The 22,784-nt window shown below is 33.7% G+C and overlaps 1 protein-coding gene across 1 annotated transcript; it reads right to left on the reverse strand.

The window, feature by feature from the left end:
* Nucleotides 1–10,662: 10,662 nt before the first annotated feature.
* LOC132754749 (protocadherin-7-like) lies at nt 10,663–13,188 on the reverse strand (the record flags this gene model as incomplete). Its single annotated transcript, XM_060745436.1, is given in 5 exon segments — nt 10,663–11,167; nt 11,258–11,261; nt 11,465–11,598; nt 11,600–12,822; nt 12,930–13,188. Coding segments are annotated over 5 exon segments (2,049 nt in total), but the record flags the coding sequence as incomplete, so codon positions are not given.
* Between the last annotated feature and the right edge of the window lie 9,596 nt (nt 13,189–22,784).

Raw genomic sequence — 22,784 nt, forward strand, 5'->3', positions numbered from 1 at the left:
TGTTTCAGCCGTCAAACGGGCCATTTTTTATTCCGACCACTATAACACAATAAAAGCCATCAGTGAAAATCACAGAAAAATTATTTTGTTCGTATTTAAAAATGTACTGTTACTTACATTTTTTTGCATAGAATTGCTGGTCCATATTATTTCCTCTCACTATTTTTGTAATCGTTAATTTTCCATAGGCCAATGGTAGTTTTTCATGTGACTAAAAATTTTGAACTGTTACATAGGTAACACTACTTTTTCACAGTAATTGTCTGAATAATTTAAAGTCTAAGATAACAGTACTTTCCTGGGGCATAATATTTTTACAGTTACACACAAACCTATGTGTTATTTAGACAATAGCCTTCATAATTGTACTGAAGAGGAGAGCAGTGGCCAAGTGGTTAAATGGACATTATCCGGAACATGGCAAAAGTGTGTTTTTCAGAAACTAACTTTACTTTTATAGCTTCAAGGTGGACTAGCCGTCACAAAATATATTAGTCAACCTGTTTCTTATTTTCGAGCTGCAATTGTAAAAGTTTGTTGGTACCTGTGTTATAAGCTGCAAAAACCGAAATATTTTAATTCCTGAATTAGTCTATTTAAGGTGTCTACCATCCCCACTCCGATCTAAACTGTGTTTCCTATATAACTTAATAATAACACTTTAAGTTTAGATAAACTTTAGTCTGTACCAGTGACTGTATCAGTACCTATGCAACCACAGTGCAGACCAAGATCGGCTGGCACATACATAACAAACTGATCATGGTTTGCACTGTTAACTATTTAGTCAGTTATTATTTCAAAGATTTCCCTAAATGATAATTGCTTTGCCCAGAATGAAAGGTAGACAAGTCCATTTAAAATATTTAGCTGGTTATTTAAGAGTAAACATACATTTCAAGAACTTGCTAATATGTTTAAACTTAACAGTGGTTACTTCAACCAGATATTCTGACCTTAAAATTCCTCTTTAAGGCTTACCCTGAGAAGTGTAATTGTTTTTAGAACAGTTTGGTTTTTTCTATAATTGTTCTTTGTAGTATTGGGAGAGCAGACGGTGTGATTGATTAGACAATATAGAAGTAAAGTTCTCTCCAATTACAGACAATAAAACTGTTTCCCTATCAATTGACACAAAGTTTATTTCTGAAATAGCACAGAAATCTAAATCTAAATGAGAAGAAGATTTTTTTCCCAGTTTTTTTTTCTTCCCTCAGACTAAAATAATCTGATATTTAATTCTTCAGTATGTAGAAATAAGGAAATAAATGATAGATCATTACTTTTCAAATTTTTGGGGTTCAGGCTCAGGAGGAAAAAAAACACAAAAATAAACATGGAAAATGGCATCATGGAAATTTTTACTTGCCTGGAAATATGGTTGGGAAAATTGTATCATGGAAATGGGGTTCAAGAGTATTTTGTGAAGACAATGGATTGGGAAAATGTCATGTCATGGAAACGTTTTTCAGGACAAATGGAATGGAAAATGACATAATAAAAATGTTTTAATTCACAGGTTTAATTTTATGACAATAACTAGAAAAATTCTAGGACAAGAACAGGGAAAAATCTAGGACAATAACTGGAAATATTCTAGGACAATAACTAGAAATATTCTAGGACAATAACTCGAAATATTCTAGGACAATATCTCGAAATATTCTAGGACAATAACTAGAAATATTCTAGGACAAGATGTGGAAAAAAATCTAGGACAATAACTAAAAATATTCTAGGACAATATCTCGAAATATTCTAGGACAATAACTAGAAATATTCTAGGACAATAACTGGAAATATTCTAGGACAATAACTAGAAATATTCTAGGACAATAACTAGAAATATTCTAGGACAATAACTGGAAATATTCTAGGACAATAACTAGAAATATTCTAGGACAATAACTAGAAATATTCTAGGACAATAACTGGAAATATTCTAGGACAATAACTGGAATAATTTTAGGACAAGAACTAGAAAAATTGTATCATGCAAAACAGAAAATTCATTGATATAAACAAACAAGTTGTGATTAATGAAAACATTAAAACATGAAGGAGACCATAATTAAGTAACTTGAACATGAGAACATCATGACAATAATCCATTATTACTCATAAATCATCAGAATACCATTCTGTAACAATAACTATGTCAGTCTTTATTTTTATTTTAGTTTTGTTTTCAGTCATGCCAATACTTTTAAGGTTATATAACAAACTTTGAATATAACACAAATTTTATTATGTTAGTAACTCATGTGTTTTCAGTCACACTAACTCAGAACAAGACCTCTGGTGTCTCTTTTGTGTTTTATTTCAGGTACAAGATGGCACCTTAGTACAACCACCAACCCAATTATACAGAGAAACTGCAAAAAGGGTTTTCCTTTCAAATTCTTTTTTTTTCTGTTTTTTAATATTAAGGTTTCATATGCCCACTAAGTTTTAAGTTATCCAAAACAAAAAATGTGGGTTTTCCCAAGCTTATCCCCCCCAACTCCCACCCCAAGTCAATAACCTTATAACCACTCAAATTACTGAAAATATTTATTTTTTTGGTGATTTTTCAGCTTAACTGGTCTGGAGGAAGACACAGGAGCCCCACCATGTATTATATCAGTCACTAGCAGGCACAAAATTGAAACCTTCCATTAACTAGCTCACAATAGGTTTCCTATCCCCTATAATAAGGAAACTCATCTTGTTATTCTCCGAAAAAAACCTATTCTTTTACATTATTATTTAAATTTCATCAACAAAAAATTCAAATTACAATGAAATTTAAAGAATCTCAAATTTTTATAAATTAACAACAATGATAACAATTCACTGTTATACCCACACTAGAGAGTACAATAGAGGTACTTATTGGGAGCCCTAATTGGTGGGTTAACTATTACCTGTCAGTCCCTAATTATCCTTAATCTACCATTGACCACCCAAAAGCTTACACATCAAAAACTTTAACTTCTCCAGCTTAAGGTTTGAGTCACACCAACAATGTGGATATTATTGTTGTGACACCCCCCCCTTTCTGGCCTTAAACCTTAAATATACTTTTCCTGCATATCAGACTGGTGTTTCCGTTAGTTTTACCCTTGACGACCCCTTGACGACGGAAATTTTACCTGGCATGAGGGATGCCAGATGAATTGTGTGCCATACAACATCAGTTTAGCACATTAATTTTTTATTAACAAGAATTTGTAACAGAGTTACCAACGTCCCCCGCCTCAGGGATGTTTTATATGAAGCATAAAATTGTGCTATTTCAAAAGATTGAGGTATGGATTTCAGGACTTTCAGTCCAAAATTATGATCAATGCTAGATCTGCAAAATAATGCAACAATAAATTTATTATAGAAATACTAGTAAAATGAAACACGGAATTTAAATTCTATCATGTTAACCTTTGACCTCTAAGTGTGACTCTGACCTTGGAGGTATGGGTGCAGGTGTTGTGCATGAAATATTGTCTTATTAATATTACTATTTGTGCCAAGTATTTTCAAAATCCCTTGAACTATGTAGAAGTTATAGATCGGACACAAAATATACCCTATAACAGACTATGTCAATCTTTGACCTCTAACTGTGACTTTGGAGGTAGGGACCCATGTTTTGTGCCTGACATATCATCTTATTGTGATTATTTGTGAAAAGTATTTTATAAATCCCAGGTTATGGACTGGAAACAAAATATACCCTATAACAGACTATGTAAATCTTCGTTCTCTACGTGTGACCTTGACCTTAGAGGTAGGGACACATGCGTTAGGCATGACATATTATCTTATCATTGTGACTATTTGTTCCAAGTACTTTCAAAATCCCTTGATCTATGAAGAAGTTATAGACGGGACACAAAATAAACCATATAACAGACTCTGTTAACCTTTGACCTCTAAGTGTGACCTTGACCTTAGAGCTAGGGGTGCAGGTGTTGTACCTGACATATTGTCTTATTATTGTGACAATTTGTGTTTAGTTATTTCAAAATCCTGAAGAAGTACAAAATATACCCTAAAACAGGCTATGTTAACTTTTGACCTCTAAGTGTGACCTTGAACTTGGAGGTAGGGATGCAGGTGTTGCGCATGACACATTGTCTTATTATAGTGACTATTTGTGGCAAGTATTTACAAAATCCTCTGATCTATAAAAAAGTTATGGACCGGACACAAAATATACCCTGTAATAGATTATGTTAATCTTTGACCTCCAAGTGTGACTTTGACCTTGGAGGTAGGTGATCAGCTGTTGCGCATGACACATCGTCTAATAATTGTGAGCAATTGTGGCAAGTATTTACAAAATCCCTTCAAAGATAAGAAAGTTATGGACCGGACTGACATATACCATCAAATAGACAATGTTGACCTTGAATGAGCAAGTGCGACCTTGACCCTGGAGGTAGGGGTCTGGTTGTTGCGCACGACACATTGTCTTATTATAACATACATGTGTGCCAAGTTATTGCAGATTCCTTTGATAAATGAAAAAGTTATAGACTGGACACAAAATATACCCTGTAATAGACTATGTTAATCTTTGACCTCCAAGTGTGACCTTGACCTTGGAGGTAGGTGACCGGTTGTTGCGCATGACACATCGTCTAATTATTGTGAACAATTGTGGCAAATATTTACAAAATCCCTTCAAAGATAAGAAAGTTATGGACCAGACAAGACATATACCATCAAATAGACAATGTTGACCTTGAATGAGCAAGTGCAACCTTGACCCTGGAGGTAGGGGTCTGGTTGTTGCGCACACATCGTCTTATTATAACATACATTTGTGCCAAGTTATTGCAGATTCCTTTGATAAATGAAAAAGTTATAGACTGGACACAAAATATACCCTGTAATAGACTATGTTAATCTTTGACCTCCAAGTGTGACCTTGACCTTGTGAACAAGTTCACCTCATTATTGTGAACAATTGTGGCAAATATTTACAAAATCCCTTCAAAGATAAGAAAGTTATGGACCGGACACGACATATACCATCAAATAGACAATGTTGACCTTGAATGAGCAAGGGCGACCTTGACCTTGGAGTTAGGGGTCTGGTTGTTAGGGGTCTGGTTGTTGCGCATGACACATCGTCTTATTATAACAAACATTTGTGCCAAGTTATTTCAGATTCCTTTCATAAATGACAAAGTTATGGACCGGACACGAAAGTGTGACGGACGGACGTTCTCACAGGACAGTAATTATGTGGCTACTCTATTGTTCTCTCTATTGTTCTTTTTAGCCACACAAAAGAAAATAGCCACTTAAAAGCATTACGGAATGAATGACATCAAAGAGAAAGAACAGTTACCTATTGTCCCTCTAGCCACATAATTACTCTCCTGTGAGTGCGGACAGACGGAGCCTATTACTATATCCCCCTTTTTTCTTTGAAAAGGCGGGGGCCAATTAAACTGTGTGCTTAGGATGACAGCATTTTGCTGTTATGAATGAAATTATAAATCTATACGCAATTGTAAGAAAATAGTACAAATCAAATGATATTTATCTCCATAAAAAATTGTTTATTGATGTTAGGCATACAATATGCAAGAAAAAATATCAGTTTAAATAGAAATGTCTGTTGGTTGGGTACCTGCCCATGGGAGGTTAGTTAACTCGTCAAGCCTAGCTTCCGCCCAATGGGCGGGTACCATCTGGAAAGACATTCCGATCCGAATCACAACATGACAGATATTATTATTCTATTTCATCCTTGAATCTTGAAATCTCTTTTATTCTTCAAACAGATATAATATTATATGTGTTTAATGACAAATAATAGGGCAAGAATTATATTTCAGTTCAGGTTATCTTCGTTGTTCTAATGTTCAAGATTGCATTCATTTAAAAATCAATGCTATGTATTCTTGCACTGGCTTTAAAAACATCAACATATCCATGTCTGTTTATAAAAAATATATTAAAGACCATTGTTGCTTTGTTCACTTTTAATCTTGATTGATTGAAACAAAGTTTTCTTTCTCTGTCACCTGATGAAAGCCATTTGAAATCAGTAAAATCTTGTAACTCAAAGTACCTTCTTTCCCTCCAGTAGTTTAAATGAATCAAAACAATACTTGACTTTGATCTTAACATGCTAAAATTGAATTACTCTTCAGTTTGAAACAAAATCAAAACCTGTAGTGTTACATAATAGCACCGTATACTCTGTAAAATATCTTTATTCTTTATTTAATTAGCCTGCATAATTTCACCATTTAAATTGTTAGAGCGCCCCCCCCCCCCCCCCCCCCTAAAAATAACAACATTTCATTGGCAGAGCAGGTTAATACCCAGGGGTTTGAAAATCAAGTCAAAGTCCCTGATTGGGCTAGGGTAGGTTACAATTCAGTGGTGCATAATAATAAATAAATAATAACTTACAGACAGTTTAATTATTTCATCTTATTTTATTGGGTTTCTACAGTTAAATTATAAGACATTACTGTTATTGACTCATCATTCAACTCTATGGTGTTCTTGGTGGACAGTTTAAAAAATAACTTAAGAGAGAATTTTGTCCCTTTTTTCCATTTTATTCCAAAATTTAGGTATAAAAGTTTTTATAACACTCTGCATAAAACAAAGTTGCTGCAATAAGCATAAAAATTGTTCCACAAATAAAGAAAAATATACTATAATTGCGTCATATATATCAACCAAAGTGATACATGTTACCTTAATTAAAGGGACTCCACTGAGGTTTTTTCACAGGACGAGACTGGACTGAAGATATATATTTCATTTGATGTACCAACATTTCAGATTATTTGCTCACTCTGTTTTTCCATAATGATTATTCTAATTGTGAACAAGTGCCACCCCTGAGCATGTGGCAAAGCTAAAAAAAATATTTTTCTTAAAGAAAACAAATAAATCTTTAAAAAGAAAATGAAAGGAAAAAAAATAAGTTTTTTCCTTTTTTATTTTAATAAGTCTGTCGTGTCACACTTGTTTTGTGCAAGTAAAACAATACACCAAGAACTTAAAGTTATGATCAACGTTAAAGTTTTGGGGACAGCAATGACTGTAACAATATCTTTTTTGTCTTTGAAAAAATCGAGCTTAAATGACCCAAAATTGAAAAGCGCTGCAATGCTTTTAATTCTAGTCGTGCTAACAGTAGCACATAAATACAATTTATTTCTGAACTATCTTTTGCATATCTCTCAGTTTTAATAAAGTGCCTCAGCTGATCTAGGTAAGAAATTAAAATTTCATGTTTTTAGGCTTTTGGACCTCAGTGGAGTTCCTTTAAAATACAATTATAAGACATGGGTCTTGTAATTAGAAAACCTTAAAAAGTTCCATTTGGAAATATTTTACTTTTTTAACTTGCAATAAATTGTTTACATGATTTATGAAATGCCATTATTAGCACATTTATTAATATAAACCAGATTTCATTTTAAATAGTACTGTTTCTATATTATATACCTTTTAATTCTAAAAGAAATATGCAAATAAGGCAATAATTCAACTTAATGGAAAACCTTTGAAACTAATACATTCAAATACAAGAACAAAATACAGACAAGTTTCACATATAACATACAATGAATCATATTTAAATTGTTAAGCCAATTAAACAGAAAGGGGTTATGACACTAAATTCTAATAAATAGCACAATTTGACAAAAAGAAAGAAAAGAAAGCATAAACACAACTTCTCTCTTCATGATGTGTTTCCATCTTCAAAGACAATTTGAGCCGTGTCACGACAAAACCAACATAGTGTGTTTGCAACCAGCATGGATCCAGACCAGCCTGCTCATCCACTCTATCGCTACAGTTCGCTATCAGTTTCTCTATTTGTAATAGGGTTTGTAAGCGAACAGCATGGATCCTGATCAGCCTGCGCAGATGTGCAGGCTGGTCTGGATCCATGCTTGTCGCACATACTGGATCCATGCTGGTCGCACACCTATTATGTTGGTTTTGTCGTGACACGGCTCATTTGCAATCAGTTAACATAACAACTAATTTACATCCATATCCAGGTAGGACAGTTTTTTGTTTTTTATTTCATTACTCTTAATTTCAAATTATCTTATTGACATGAAGTTAAAAGTTTTAAAAAAAATCTCAGATGGTAAAAAACAGAAACCAAGGTTTTGCAACCATAATTGTATAACTAATGTTGTATAATTAATTTAATTAACACAGTCAAAACATTTTACAAACAAACATTTCTAATATAACAATAACACAAACTACTCATAAATAAAGTTTAAACCTGAACTGATAACACATTATGCTAAAAAACATTATGTTAAAATACAAAAATAAAGATTTGTTAAGGCCACTCAAATTTATTTGTAATATAAATATAATAATAAAGAGAGAAACGGAATCCCTGAAGAACGTAAAAAATGATAAAATTAAACAAGAGGGCCATGATGGCCCTGAGGTCGCTCACCTGTATATAGCCCCCCCCCACCCCCGGACCAATTTTTACCCAAGGGCTTTTATTTGTTTATTTGAACAGACTTGGAAGACACCCATAAGAAGATGTTTCATGCTAAACATCTAAGTTCTAGCTCATTGGGTTTTTTAAAAGAAGATTTTTAAAGTTTTTACTATACACATATAGTTAAAAACAATGACACCCCTGGGGCAGGGCCAGTTTTGACCCCCGGGCTTTTATTTGAACAAACTTTGTAGATATTTACTTAAAGATGTTCATGGTTAATATCTAAACTCTAGCTATTTGGGTTTTTTTCAAAGAAGATTTTTAAGCTTTTGCTATACACATATAAGGAAAATCAATGACCCCCCGGGCGGGCCAGTTTTGACCCCAGGGCTTTTATTTGAACATACTTGGTAGACACCCATTAAAACATGTTTCATGCTAAATATCTTAGCTCTAGCTCTTTGAGTTCTTTAAAAAAAGATTTTTTAAGTTTTTACTATATGCATATAGGGAAAATCAATGACCCCCTGGGGCGGGGTCAATTTTGACCCCAGGGCTTTTATTTGAACAAACTTGGTAGACATTCACTAGAAGATGTTTCATGCCAAATATCTAAGCTCTAGCTCTTATGGTTATTTAAAAGAAGATTTTTTAAGTTTTTACTATATGCATATAGGGAAAATCAATGACCCCCCAGGGGGGGGCCAATTTTGACCCCAGGGCTTTAATTTGAACAAACTTGGTAGACACTCACTAGAAGATGTTTCATGCCAAATATCTAAGCTCTAGCTCTTATGGTTATTTAAAAGAAGATTTTTTAAGTTTTTACTATATGCATATAGGGAAAATCAATGACCCCCCAGGGGGGGGCCAATTTTGACCCCAGGGCTTTAATTTGAACAAACTTGGTAGACACTCACTAGAAGATGTTTCATGCCAAATATCTAAGCTCTAGCTCTTACGGTTCTTTAAAAGAAGATTTTTTAAGGTTTTACTATATGCATATAGGGAAAATCAATGACCCCCCGGGACGGGGCCAATTTTGACCCCAGGGCTTTTATTTGAACAAACTTGGTAGACACTCACTAGAAGATGTTTCATGCCAAATATCTTAGCTCTAGCTCTAAGGGTTCTTTAAAAGAAGATTTTTTAAGTTTTTACTATATGCATATAGGGAAAATCAATGACCCCCTGGGGCGGGGCCAATTTTGACCCCAGGGCTTTTATTTGAACAAACTTGGTAGACACTCACTAGAAGATGTTTCATGCCAAATATCTAAGCTCTAGCTCTTAGGGTTGTTTAAAAGAAGATATTTAAAGATTTTTCTTTCGGTTGCCATGGCAACCAGAGTTCTGCATGGAATTAAATTCTTTGAACAATTTTTAAAGGTGACCATCAAAGGAACATTCCTGTGAAGTTTAGATGAAATTGGCTCAGTGGTTTATGAGGAGATGTCATTTAAAGCAAAAGTTTACGGACGGACGACGGACGGACGGACGCCGGACGAAAAGCGATCACAAAAGCTCACCCTGTCACTTTGTGACAGGTGAGCTAAAAAGTTGCCAGCTTGTGCTTATGGATGGTTGAAATATTGCATGCTACTGTCCATGCCCTCTTAGCACCAGCTTAAGCAGAATTCAGCATTTAAAGTGAAATGGTAAAATTTTGAATTTAGAAACATTAGAAGACTTGTTTATACAGCAATTATCACGGTACATTTCGATGTGACATATATTGCTTTTCTGAATGCAGAAGAAATTTTGATACACTTTCTTCTCATTAAAGTATCATTGTTAGTTTCTAACAATTATTTTATCTCAAACATGTTAAAACCAAATATTATGATAGCAAATGCAAAAATCTGGTAATAAAATTTCACTTTTAAATTATAGTTATAACAATTATTAAACCTCAAAATGATGACAAATTTCCAGCACAGTTGCAAGAGACAATTTTAACCTTTGCCACTCTCAATATCTTTAATGGACATGTCCATTTCTTAATCTGGATGAAACCATTCATTTTATTTAGTAGAAATTTCAAAACATGTACTGACTAATAGCAAATTAACAGTGCAGACCAAGATCAGACGGCAAGGCTGTGTCTGTTGATCTTGGTCATCACTAGTCACATTGGTAGAATCTGTTGTCACACGTAGTTTAAGTGGTAATATAAACTTGGTAATAACAACATTATTCTTTACCATAAAAAAATTCTGGAAGCACTGACAAACAACTATTTGATTTGGTCTGGCCTTCTGTTATTATAATCAAAGCAAGTCAGACTTATGAACATTATCTTTCACAAGGAATCATATAATTTTGTTTAGCCTTAACAAATGGTTTAAAACTATATAATGGAGTTACCTCGGTGACTGGCTCATTGAACGCTGAATTGTTGGAGAAAGTCAATTCATGATCTTGCATGCAGTCTAAATCATCTTCAAATGAAAAACTAACTTCTTTCCTCTTTTTCAGGGAGTCGACTTTATCATATGGACGTGTCATGATCACACCATTGGCCGTATTGTCTCGAATCTCAGTCATGTTATTAGGAAGCTTGTTTATTTGAATATTCTGAGTTTTCAATCTATCTCTATCAAACTTTCTTATGACACATATCACGATTATTATTGCCAACGATAAAAAGAACGTTAAGAAAATAACCACCACTACTATAATGATATTAGTGTTTGGACCAGAACTAACCGGTGTGTTGTTACACTGATAGTCACGTTACTGTATCTAATTAAAAATATTTAATTCACATCTTTCGGACCTTTGCGGTATTCCGCCATCGTGCACGGCTATCACCAATCTGAAATTCTCCTCAGTGTTTTCTTCTAGCTTCATATGGTGGGCCATCGAAAGAATTCCAGATTTCAGATTTAACAAAAAATAAATCTATCTACGTTTCCATCTTCAATTTCACATACGACAGTTTACTATTAATTCCTTCATCAAGATCGTAAGCTTCTATTTGTGTTATAAAAGTTCGCTTGGTTTTAAATGGTCAATAACAATAGTGTCATTGACGTCTTTTTTTTAGGGAAGACAATTTTTCGGGATTCATCATTAACGTCAGAAACTTTTATAATTACTTTAGCACTACTTGTTCTTTTTGGAATTCCTTTATCTATAGCAATAACAAGAAAATTCATATGAGCTTTTAGCTTCTCTATCTAATTCCATTGTGGTTTTTATAACTCCATCAGGAAACAGTAAAAATGGAAGTTTTGTTTCTTTTGTATTCGAGATTGCATATGTAAACATTCCATTTTCATCAGCGTCGTAATCCTTCGCTGTCAACCTATCGGCTACACTACCTGATGGAAGATTTTCTTGAACATAAAAGATAAAAGTTGTATTTGTAAACTTTGGAGCATTGTCATTTTCATCTTTAATTCTAACATTAACAGTGGCATTTCCAGTTAGACGTGGATTTCCAAAATCTCTGGCGAAAACTTTAAATGTCCAGATACTTCTTTCTTCACGATCAAAAGGGACCAAAGCTCTAATAGTCCCGGTGCTTGAATCAATTGTGAAATAATCCTTCATCATTGGATCTAAATAATATTCAATTTTAGAATTATTTGTATTACTTTTGTCATCATCTGTTGCTCTCACAGAAATTACTAAATCACCTCTCTCATTGTTTTCATAGAAATCTTCAAAATAATTTTTCTTTGTAAACTTTGGTACCATATCATTTTCGTCAGTTACACGCACAAGAAAACTATCGGAAGAACTAAGAACAGGACTACCTTTGTCTTCACATGTGACAACAACAGTATGTAGATCTTGTTTTTCACTATCCAATGTTTTAGCAACAACAACTTTATATCCTTTATTTGATAATGGTTCAAGAGCGAAAAAGGCATCATCAACAGAACAACTAACATCACCATTTTGTCCGGTGTCTTTATCTTTTACTTCAACATGGGCAACAAAAGTTCCTTTTGAGGAGAATTCAGATACGTTAACCATACGTCCAGTGCCACTAGATATAAGGTTAATTTGCACAGTTGGTGGATTGTTTCCTGTATCTTTGATATAAACGGTGACCTCCGCCTGATTGGTGGACGGTAATGATGGTTTACCTCTATCTACGGCTTCAACAATTATTTTGTAAACTTTTTTGGGGTCATACACTAACTGACCGATTATACTTAGTACTCCAGTGTGTTCATTTATATAAAAGAGAGATTTAATTTCTTCGAGATCTGATTGCCGTGGACTAAGACGGTAAAGTAACCAACTGTTTTCATTAATATCCTTGTCCGTGGCACTGATCTGCAGGATACCAGAGCCATCACGGGTATCTTCCTTTACTGTAACATATAGGAAGTGTTGCAGCAAAAACGGAGATTTCATTTTGTCTGAACGATTTATCTTTATTCCATACGTACCAACTCTTTGAGAATTACGCCTCTTTAGCAATTATCGGACATTATATAAAGACTTTCTTTCTCTATCTTAATCTTACAGATAACAAGAAGTTTTACTGAGAAACTCTCATCAAGTTTACGTTCAACACGCAAGTCAAAAACATTTTTGTCTCCAACAAATTCATAATACTGTATAGAATTATTTGCACCTTTGTCATGATCTACTGCATTTTCAATCATATATGATGAACCTTTGGCTGCCGCCTCTGATATAGCTATAGCCTGCGTATTGTGGGGAAACGTCGGGGAATTATCATTCAAATCATTAATTACAACTTTCACAGAAATAATCTCAAATTAATATAACATATGCTTTACTTTTGAAGTTGCTGCATATCAGAATCTTAAGAGTTCGATTTTTCTGAACTTGGTCGATTCCTGGGAGTTAGATTCCTGTCGGGCCTTACACAGTGTGAAAAAGTGGGAAACCAGTCCTCTATTCATTGGCAATGCTAAGTATAGTAAATTATCATGTCTGCTCCAAAAAATGGAATTTAGGTAGAACTTCCCTTCGAATCATGCGGCAGGACAGAGTTTACAAATCCTGGTGCATCTGATACATTCCCAACAAACATTAACCTTGGCAGTTCTTCATTTATGGTGAAAGTTATTTTATAATCTTGACCATTAATCAAATTGATTACCCCTAAAATCATAATTGATATGACTTGAGATTTCCTTCTATTACCAGACGCCATTTCTAGAGTTTGTCTACCTCATCCAAATCATAGTATAGAGCATTCCTGAAAATAGAAAATAAAATATACACTATAATTATGACTATTTCGTGCAATGTAAAAAATCTGGAAAAGGGGAGAAGATCCTTCAAAAGCAATAAAACAAAGTTTAGAAATGAAAAATTGAAGACCCGGTGTGACTGAGTTTGTTCATGAGATATGACAGAAAGAGCAATATCTCTCAAGACTCCTACCACCCGCTTCCAACAGTGTTCAATCTTCGACATTATAAAGTACATGTATTCATACGATCCTGAAGGACTAGAAAAGTGAATTACGAAAGACAAAAGAGCATACATCTAACATTCAAACATACACTAACTAACATACACTGACTAAAATGTTTGATATTCACATAATTTCCATGCTCATGTGAACACAGGAAATGATGTCAGTTGAGTGTGAAACCAACAGAAATGAAAGATTGACCATGTATTAATTTTTTCCACCTTCTTTGTGAGGTGTCCAATTTTAGTGAATCATTTTTCTTTTCTGTACATTTTTAAAGACCACAATCATAAAGTGATTCACTCACACACATATTCTACAACACAGACTGTTGTACCATACAATGAGGCAAAATTATATCAACTCTAACTGATGCCTCAGCCAGCAAACTGCATCTACCCATGCCACCAGTGCTGACCATGATCACATGGTCTGCAGTGACGCCACTTTACATCATACAATCCAGCAATTTTCTTTGTGATATATGTTTCACTAAACTTGAATATGATTTACATATGTTACCAGTAATCCATCATCATAGTTTCTCTGTTGAATTATATTAGTTATGTTTCTGTCTCTTAAACAGTTATATTATTTCCAATAATTTCTATAAGAGTACATGTCCTGTACTCACATCGTTCTATTACAATTCAAGAAAGCTTAGCGCTGAAGTGTGTAATATGGTTGTATACCAATTAACATATTTGCACTTCGACATTGGAGAGAATGGTTTTTCTCGAGATTGAAAAGCACGGACAAGGTCAATTTAGATATTCATGCAGGTTACGGGATAGGAACGATTATTTTCATTTTATTTTTAATTATTTCTCATTTTGCTGCCCAACTACTCAAATAAGAAAACTTACTCATTGCTGATAACAAACTCAATTTCCTGTCCTCATAAAGTCATGAAATTTTATTATTATTACCAAAAACAATGTTAAAGCTTTACACACACTTTCCCCATGGGAAAGAGGAATATAAAAAGTAGATTATTCATAACTTGTATTAGCAGTAAATTCATAAAAAAATTTTAGCAGCGGCCATACATGATGACAAGGTGCGGGGAATATTCCTCAGGATAGTCCTTTAGGCAGCAACAAAATTCACTCTTCCGGCAATAGTGATCTTATACCTCATCAAAGAATGAGACAATTAAAGAGAAGAAAAGAAACATTAGTATAACCAATCGTTCGTCCAAAAGTGATTCCTGACGCGGAACTAAGGCAAGTTCCCAAGGATAATTTATTTTATTCAATGTATACAAAACTATCTTTTGCTGTTTGCACTGACGTTATCAATTTACATTTAACAGCTTAAAATGGGGATTGGAATGCTCTGTGGAATTCACCGAATGTACAGAAAGTGTATTTCACTATTTCCCGAAACTTAAGTGATTTAACGCACATTTACAGTTTTGAAAATTTATTATTCCCCAACGTATTCTTTTAGTCAGATACGACATAAGTTAAAGTCTTCGGAGGTTAATAACACGTAAAATTAAAGAGACAATTAGATGAAGTCACAAAAAATTACGACAGTCTCATTCAATAACATCACAGTTCAGGTGATGTAACAGTACATTAATAATTGATGCAATTTAATGGCCAAAAAATTATTCATCGTTTTGTTAAGAAGTTTTGCAGGCGCAGCTATTCCCTTACGTTAACAGAACAAAATACAATTTAATTATTATATTTCATACATCTATAAGTTAGTTGAAATAAATTCTTTTTTAGCTCAGTTTTGAAGAAAAACTTTGAGATCCAAATAAGGTCACAAGTTCTTCTCTAGACTAACCAGTACTGACATCACAATCATGGGGGAAACATGATTAAGAACAACGAAGGGCTCACACAGTTCCTAGGTTAAAAGGGATGTTACTTAACCCCTTACCACCTTAAATATCTTAAATGGACTTGTTTTGTTTTTTCAATTAGAACAAAACCACTATCATCATTTTTAGGGAAAATGTCAGAAAATGAACTGAGTGACTGAACATTGAACAGTGGTGACATTGAACAGTGGTGACATTGACCAGTACTGACATTGAACAGTGCTGACATTGAACAGTGCTGACATTGAACAGTGATGACATTGATCAGTGCTGACGTTGATCAGTGCTGACATTGATCAGTGCTGACATTGAACAGTGCTGACATTGATCAGTGCTGACATTGAACAGTGCTGACATTGAACAGTTGCTGACATTGATCAGTGCTGACATTGGAACAGTGCTGACGTTGAACAGTGGCCTGACATTGAACAGTGCTGACGTTGAACAGTGCTGACGTTGAAACAGTGCTGACATTGAACAGTGATGACATTGAACAGTGCTGACGTTATCAGTGCTGACATTGATCAGTGATGACATTGATCAGTTGCTGAACAGTATGACGTTGAACAGTGCTGACATTGAACAGTTGATGACATTGATCAGTGCTGACGTTGATCAGTGCTGACATTGATCAGTGCTGACATTGAAACAGTGCTGACATTGATCAGTGATGACATTGATTCAGTGATGACATTGATCAGTGGCTGACGATTTGATCAGTGATGACATTGATCAGTGCTGACATTGAACAGTGCTGACGGTTTGAAGATCAGTGCTGACATTGAACAGTGCTGACATTGATCAGTGCTGACATTGAACAGTGCTGACATTGAACACTGCTGACAATTTGAACAGTGCTGACAATTTGAACAGTGGTGAGGCATGGTAGAATAAGTTGCCCCAGCAGGAAATTCATCTTCTTTCATAATGATATGTTATAAAAATATTGTCAGCCGCATTTATTCAAGACGTTTGGAAAAATAACAGAACAAAAAAATTTCAATTTGGCCTATAATATGATAACAACAACAACAATAATAACAACAATAACAATAATAATAATAATAATAATCATAATAACAACAACAACAATAATAATAATAATAATAGATCTAATAAAAAATAATAATAATTACAGCCTTGGTTGTATGCTTGATTGTACATAGTAAAAAGTAAACCACTGTCAGTCACTACTAAACCCTCAAAGAAAAGAACAAAAAAAATTTCAATATTTAAATTTAAAACTTAAGAAAATCAAAGTCTAAGTTATTGTTTTTCGTTGTCCTGTCTGTTACACTGTCAGACAAACATGTCAGTAGGATGGTACAGACAAGTTTATCACTTTTAAATTTGAAGATTTATTGTTTTTTGAAGAAACATTTAAACATTGAATTACAATTATAAGAAAACAAGAGCTGATAGTCAGACATCATGGTTCACTATTATCTCTTACAGCCAGACAGAGAAAATCCAGGATTTTTTCTTTACAAGATTTTTTTCCTTAAAGGCCCATTATGCTTCAGAAATGCTTTTAATTTTATTTCTCAAAAGTTTTTTAATTTTGGTGTACTTTTTTAGTATACAAAAAATTACTCATTGGCCAATTACCTGAACCATCTTATTCATTTGTTGCTTTTTGGTAATATGAACATCAATAGTAAATAAGTATTTTGTATAGAAGTCCTAATACCACTTTGGTTATAGTTTGCTACTTTAATAACAAATTATTTCACATTTATTGCTACTTTCTTCAGTTAACAAGGATCTAACAATTTCTCTTAAACCACTATTTTAACATTATAAAATGTTTGCCCTTTCTATAGAAGTAAAAAATTATTTGTTTCTGAGGCATAATGTGCCTTTAAGAATTCACTAAAGGGGAGTAATTCAAAAAATATTTTAGCAACTCCAAATCAAGCAGAAAAGCCCTATTTCATTCAATATTTTATTGGGTAAAAGAGGTGTTCAAAACTGTACAAATAAAAATCAAACAAAACCTTAAGTACGAGTCTGGTTCATGATGAAATGGACCATTTTATTGCTAAATTTGGTAACTGGGAAACGCCACAAATACATTTCATACACAATCATAACAACTTTATGTTTTCTGGAAATTTTAATCAAATCTACATGGCATAGCATTCTCTGAATTTCTATATTTGGTGTAGTTTACAAAATATATAAAAAGTGATAACCCTTTACCTTAGATGACACCTGACTTTAGTGACATGCACTAGCTGGGAAGTAGCGATAGAGCAATTTACCGTTGTAACCTCCAAGAAAGAGGTAGCTCTATCATTTACCAGGCGTGAATTATGTCCTCTAAAAGTAACTAAACTTTACTACTTTTGTTACTAAAGATAAATATAACCAGAATCCCAAAATTTTAAACATTAAAAGCATTTTATCCTAACTTATTGGAATTACATAATTCCTATACATAAAAGTTAAAGACTCATACCTGTAGATTAATTATCTCCCTTTATGATGAGTTTTATTATATCCATTTATGAAAAGTTCAAAATAGAGGTTATCGATTACTGTTAACAAACATTCTAGACAAAACTTTTCTGTCCAATTTTCTCCATTCACAAAACAACAAGCGTCAGACTTAAACACTTCAAAATTTTCTGACAAAACAATTTGCATAAAAAAAAATAAAATAAATTTACTGAAATAGTACACCATTCAGTCTCCAAAAATCCTTGCAAAATAAAGCTTTACATTTCTATAATACCCGCATCACTCTTATATAACAGTACAAATAGGAGATAATCCAAGATTTCACACTCGTAACAACACCTTATATAGACAAGTACCATTAGAAAACCTGTCAAATTTCACAGCTCGTAAAAAGATGCAACACAAACAGCATTACAAAAAGACTTTATTTGGGCAGTAAATATTTATTGTGGCTTTAAATAACCCTGTATCTAAACTTTAGGAAAACATTGCAAGAGATTAACACATCTAAAGCATAACAAGTTAATAGCCCACAAGTATAGACTATTGGTATTTACCCCTTTATCTAAACGTTTGAACAACATAGTGTTAAAACAGACAACAAGTAAAGGATACCACTTAAAATCAACATCCAACATGTAGCAAAATCTTATATTATCAAAACAAGTCTTCAGCATTCGATATTTGCTGCGTAATTTTATTTTTGTAACAACTTTACACTTATGATTTCTGAACAACAGAATTTAAACACTAATGGTCATTTTATTAATTTCTTTAAAAAAAGCCAACATGTGTCAGGGAAGCATGACAAATAAGCATGTAGTGTAATTATTTGCAACATGTCACAGTTAGCTTTAGACAGGCACTGAGGCTGAAACAGGAGGCTGACAAACTAATTAATCAGGAAAAAACTGCCGAGTTTGCTTCCATCCAACATATGGGACATCATTAGCAAGAACAATTGGTCAGTTTCTATATCCATCATAATTTATTGGGCAGTATTGATCAATATAAAGACAATATAAGACAGAATATTTCTCACAAAAATAGCAATGTTAAAGGTATGAAACATCTTGTCTTATAGCAACTGTGGTGTTACAATTTAACTTTAAAAAATACATTAAGACCATTTCTGGTGAGGCCCACATGAAGATCGGGAAAGCTAATGTGTAAGCCTCATTAAATAAAGTCATTACTTACTTTAAACTAGAGGATGCTTTTGTAAAAAAGCGCATGTCTCCCCCACTGCTGAGAATAACTGTGAATGGAAACAGGAATGGAAATGGAGATAAGATAATGTAAATACCCGGTAGTCACTTCAATGAAGGCTGTCTATGGATGGTTTCTATTGTTAAGGTTGTATGAGAAGATGCTTCCTAAACTGTTTGTTTTTAACCAGGTATTCAATTTTGAAAATCCTGGTTATTCAATCAGCGTATGGCAGGCGGGCGTCAAACGAAATTGCACTTGATGGTCATATCATATATAGTTTCACAAATGAAATTAAATGAAATTGTGTCTGCTACGTAATTCTTCAAACCTTTAAAGGATTTTGATGATACTTGAAACAAACGTTCATATTGTCAGATTTTTTTACACTATTGAAAGACAACTCAAATTACAATGTATGTAAAATCATGATAACTGTAGTGTGTTGGGATGACTCCACTCGTTTTCACAATGAAGCCTCTCTGGTAGATACTTGAAACAAAAATTCACCACATCCAGAGAACGTGTAGAGTACATGTTTCGTATGGCTGGTTCCAAGGTCAAGGTCTCCCAAAAACAATAGGGATCATCTGCTCTATAAGACCAATCATCCTATGAAGTTTGAGGGCTGTAGGTCAAAAGGAACTCTAGTTATCATCCGGAAACGAGAAATTGACCAACGGTCACTGTGACCTTGACCTTTGAACTACTGACCCCAAAAACAATAGGGATCATCTGCTCAGTAAGACCAATCATCCTATGAAGTTTGAGGTCTGTAGGTCTAAAGAAACTCTAGTTATCATCCGGAAACGAGGAATTGACCAACGGTCAGTGTGACCTTGACCTTTGACCTACTGACCCCAAAAACAATAGGGATCATCAGCTCTATAAGACCAATCATCCTATGAAGTTTGAGGGCTGTAGGTCAAAAGGAACTCTAGTTATCATCCGGAAACGAGAAATTGACCAACGGTCACTGTGACCTTGACCTTTGAACTACTGACCCCAAAAACAATAGGGATCATCTGCTCAATAAGACCATTCATCCTATGAAGTTTGAGAGCTGTAGGTCAAAAGGAACTCTAGTTATCGTCCGGAAACGAAGAATGGACAGACGGACTGACGGACGGACAGGGCAAAAACAATATGTCTCCCCCCGAGGTGGGGGAGACATAATTACTAGGCATAACGCTCAAATTATTCTCTTATTCAAATTTTGTTAACAAGAATAATTTTAGGATTATGCCATCTACCTGTAATTTTGTGCAGTTTTACTGTTACCCCTAAATTTCAAATTTTATTATTTTGATATCAAATTCCCTCTAAGTGCTAGACAAACTAGAAGGGACAACTTGATCCTGGTGGTGGTGTTGGCACTTTACCATCCGGATAATGCACGGCAGCGACCCACTTAGAACTTAGCAGAGCACAGTTTATCTACCGCATTGTTCTGTGAGTCTAGAGACTATTTTATTCAATTTGTTTAGAGGCTATTCATTTAAAAAGATTAGAGACTATTTATTAACTAGATTAGAGACTATTTATTAACTAAGCTTTAGGACTTTTTTATTCAATGAGGTTACAGACGAATTTCTTCCAGTTCAGTAAAAAACCCATCAAGTTGATGTCAATTTGAATAAACCACTAAATCTTTTAAAACTGTCTGATAATAATTACTTTTGTTAAGTAGAAAAAAAAATCTGGAAAACTGCAAGAACAATCCTTTTCAAAGAAACTTAATTAAAAACCAATTAAATCTTCAAATTAACATGCTGTATTAACAATTCTAGGAACACAAATGAGCTTGAATTACACCTTTGGGACTTGTTGTTAGTTAAGAATGAAAAAAACAAAAACCTCATGATGCTGCTTTACATTTAGCAAAGCCTGTGTCTGTGTACTATCAAAGGTTGACTATAAAAGAAATTAAAATGCAAGAAAAAACATTTTATTGCCATTAAACTAAGACAAGGGCTAAAAACAACATATTTTTTAACAAACTAAACATGTAAGAAAATAATCTGGATTTTATTAAATGAAAAGATCGCTGAATTTCTTAGAAATACAAATTCAAAAGAAACTAAAAATGCAGTTAAAATATTTGTTGAAAATCCTTAAGTTAATTCTATTATAACATCAGGTTAATCCTGAAGATATTACAAAATTATATTAAGGGCTTGGTGTAAAACAGCTGTAACTTTTATTATATAAATAAGGAGTTACATCTATTTTGCATTGATCCATCAATATATAAGAATAAATTCTTACTAGTTTTCAATATTTTGTGAAGAATTTAAAAAAAAATGTCTTATGGTTTATATTGTATAAATGCTTCCATTTTTTGCAGACAGTAATGTGTATGAAGACAAACTTTTATTATGAAAGGATGTAAATGGCTGGATTAACCAAACTTATTGACAGACTAATATCTCTAATCAGGGGAGATTATCTAGCAATTCTCCTGGCCATTGACTAAGTCACGCCTTGGTGTATGAGGGTGTTAGTTCGACAGTCTGCTATCTAAACAAGTCAGATATTTCTACAGTTCTATATCTAAACTAGTATAGTTACTTTATCATCTATGGCGTGATTAAATGATTGAATCTTTGATAGTAAAGTACATAATTATAAGTTTTGGTCAAAACTATTTTGTGTTTTTGTTTCCAAGTCAAAGTGAAACTATTATGTTTAAAAGTAAATAACAGTATAAACTTATAAAAATCTGGAAACAAAGTGATCTCTTGGAAGCATTAATCACAACAAAATTACATGAAAATTGCAGACTTGGTAAGTTGGTTTGATTGAGTCTGTACATGAGGGATAATGAAAAAGCACAACATCCCTCATGCACCCTAGCACCTCAAGTCTCATAGTTTTATGTCTCATGCTTTTAAGTCATGATATATTTTCAGTGCCTACAATATAACAATTGTGAACTATTGTATTTTTATCCATTACCGGGTAATTTTAGACAAAATGTTGACAGAATCAGTCTGCCTGATCACAGTTCAGTTCCAGTAAGTCTGATACCTCAACCTGTAAAGGCAACCCCTCCACCACAAGGGGTCAACAATTGTGTAAAAAAGCCTTGAAATAGATAAAATTTATTGGATTTTTTGTTAGTTTTGTTGGGTTTCTAGTCGCACTGTCACTGTAAAAGTCATAAAGCATCTTTCCAGCTTTTCTAGTGCAGAAAGACCTCAGGTGCTCCTAGCTAGCTAAGCTAGCTTCATGCATTATTTCATACACAAGCAGGCACCTTAGTAGAACCACCAACTTTCTAAAAGCTAGCGTGATAGCTTCCTCGCATGAATCAATCCAGAGTCCCTTGATGGGATTCGAACCAACAGCGGTGAGGGGCAAGTCATTTGAAGCCTGTGCCCTTAATCAATCTGTAAAATCTGTAAAGATTTCCCAAA

The sequence above is a fragment of the Ruditapes philippinarum genome, unplaced genomic scaffold (assembly GCF_026571515.1).
Source record: "Ruditapes philippinarum isolate M1 unplaced genomic scaffold, ASM2657151v2 ctg8319_1_1_1_1, whole genome shotgun sequence".
Lineage (NCBI taxonomy): Eukaryota > Metazoa > Mollusca > Bivalvia > Venerida > Veneridae > Ruditapes > Ruditapes philippinarum.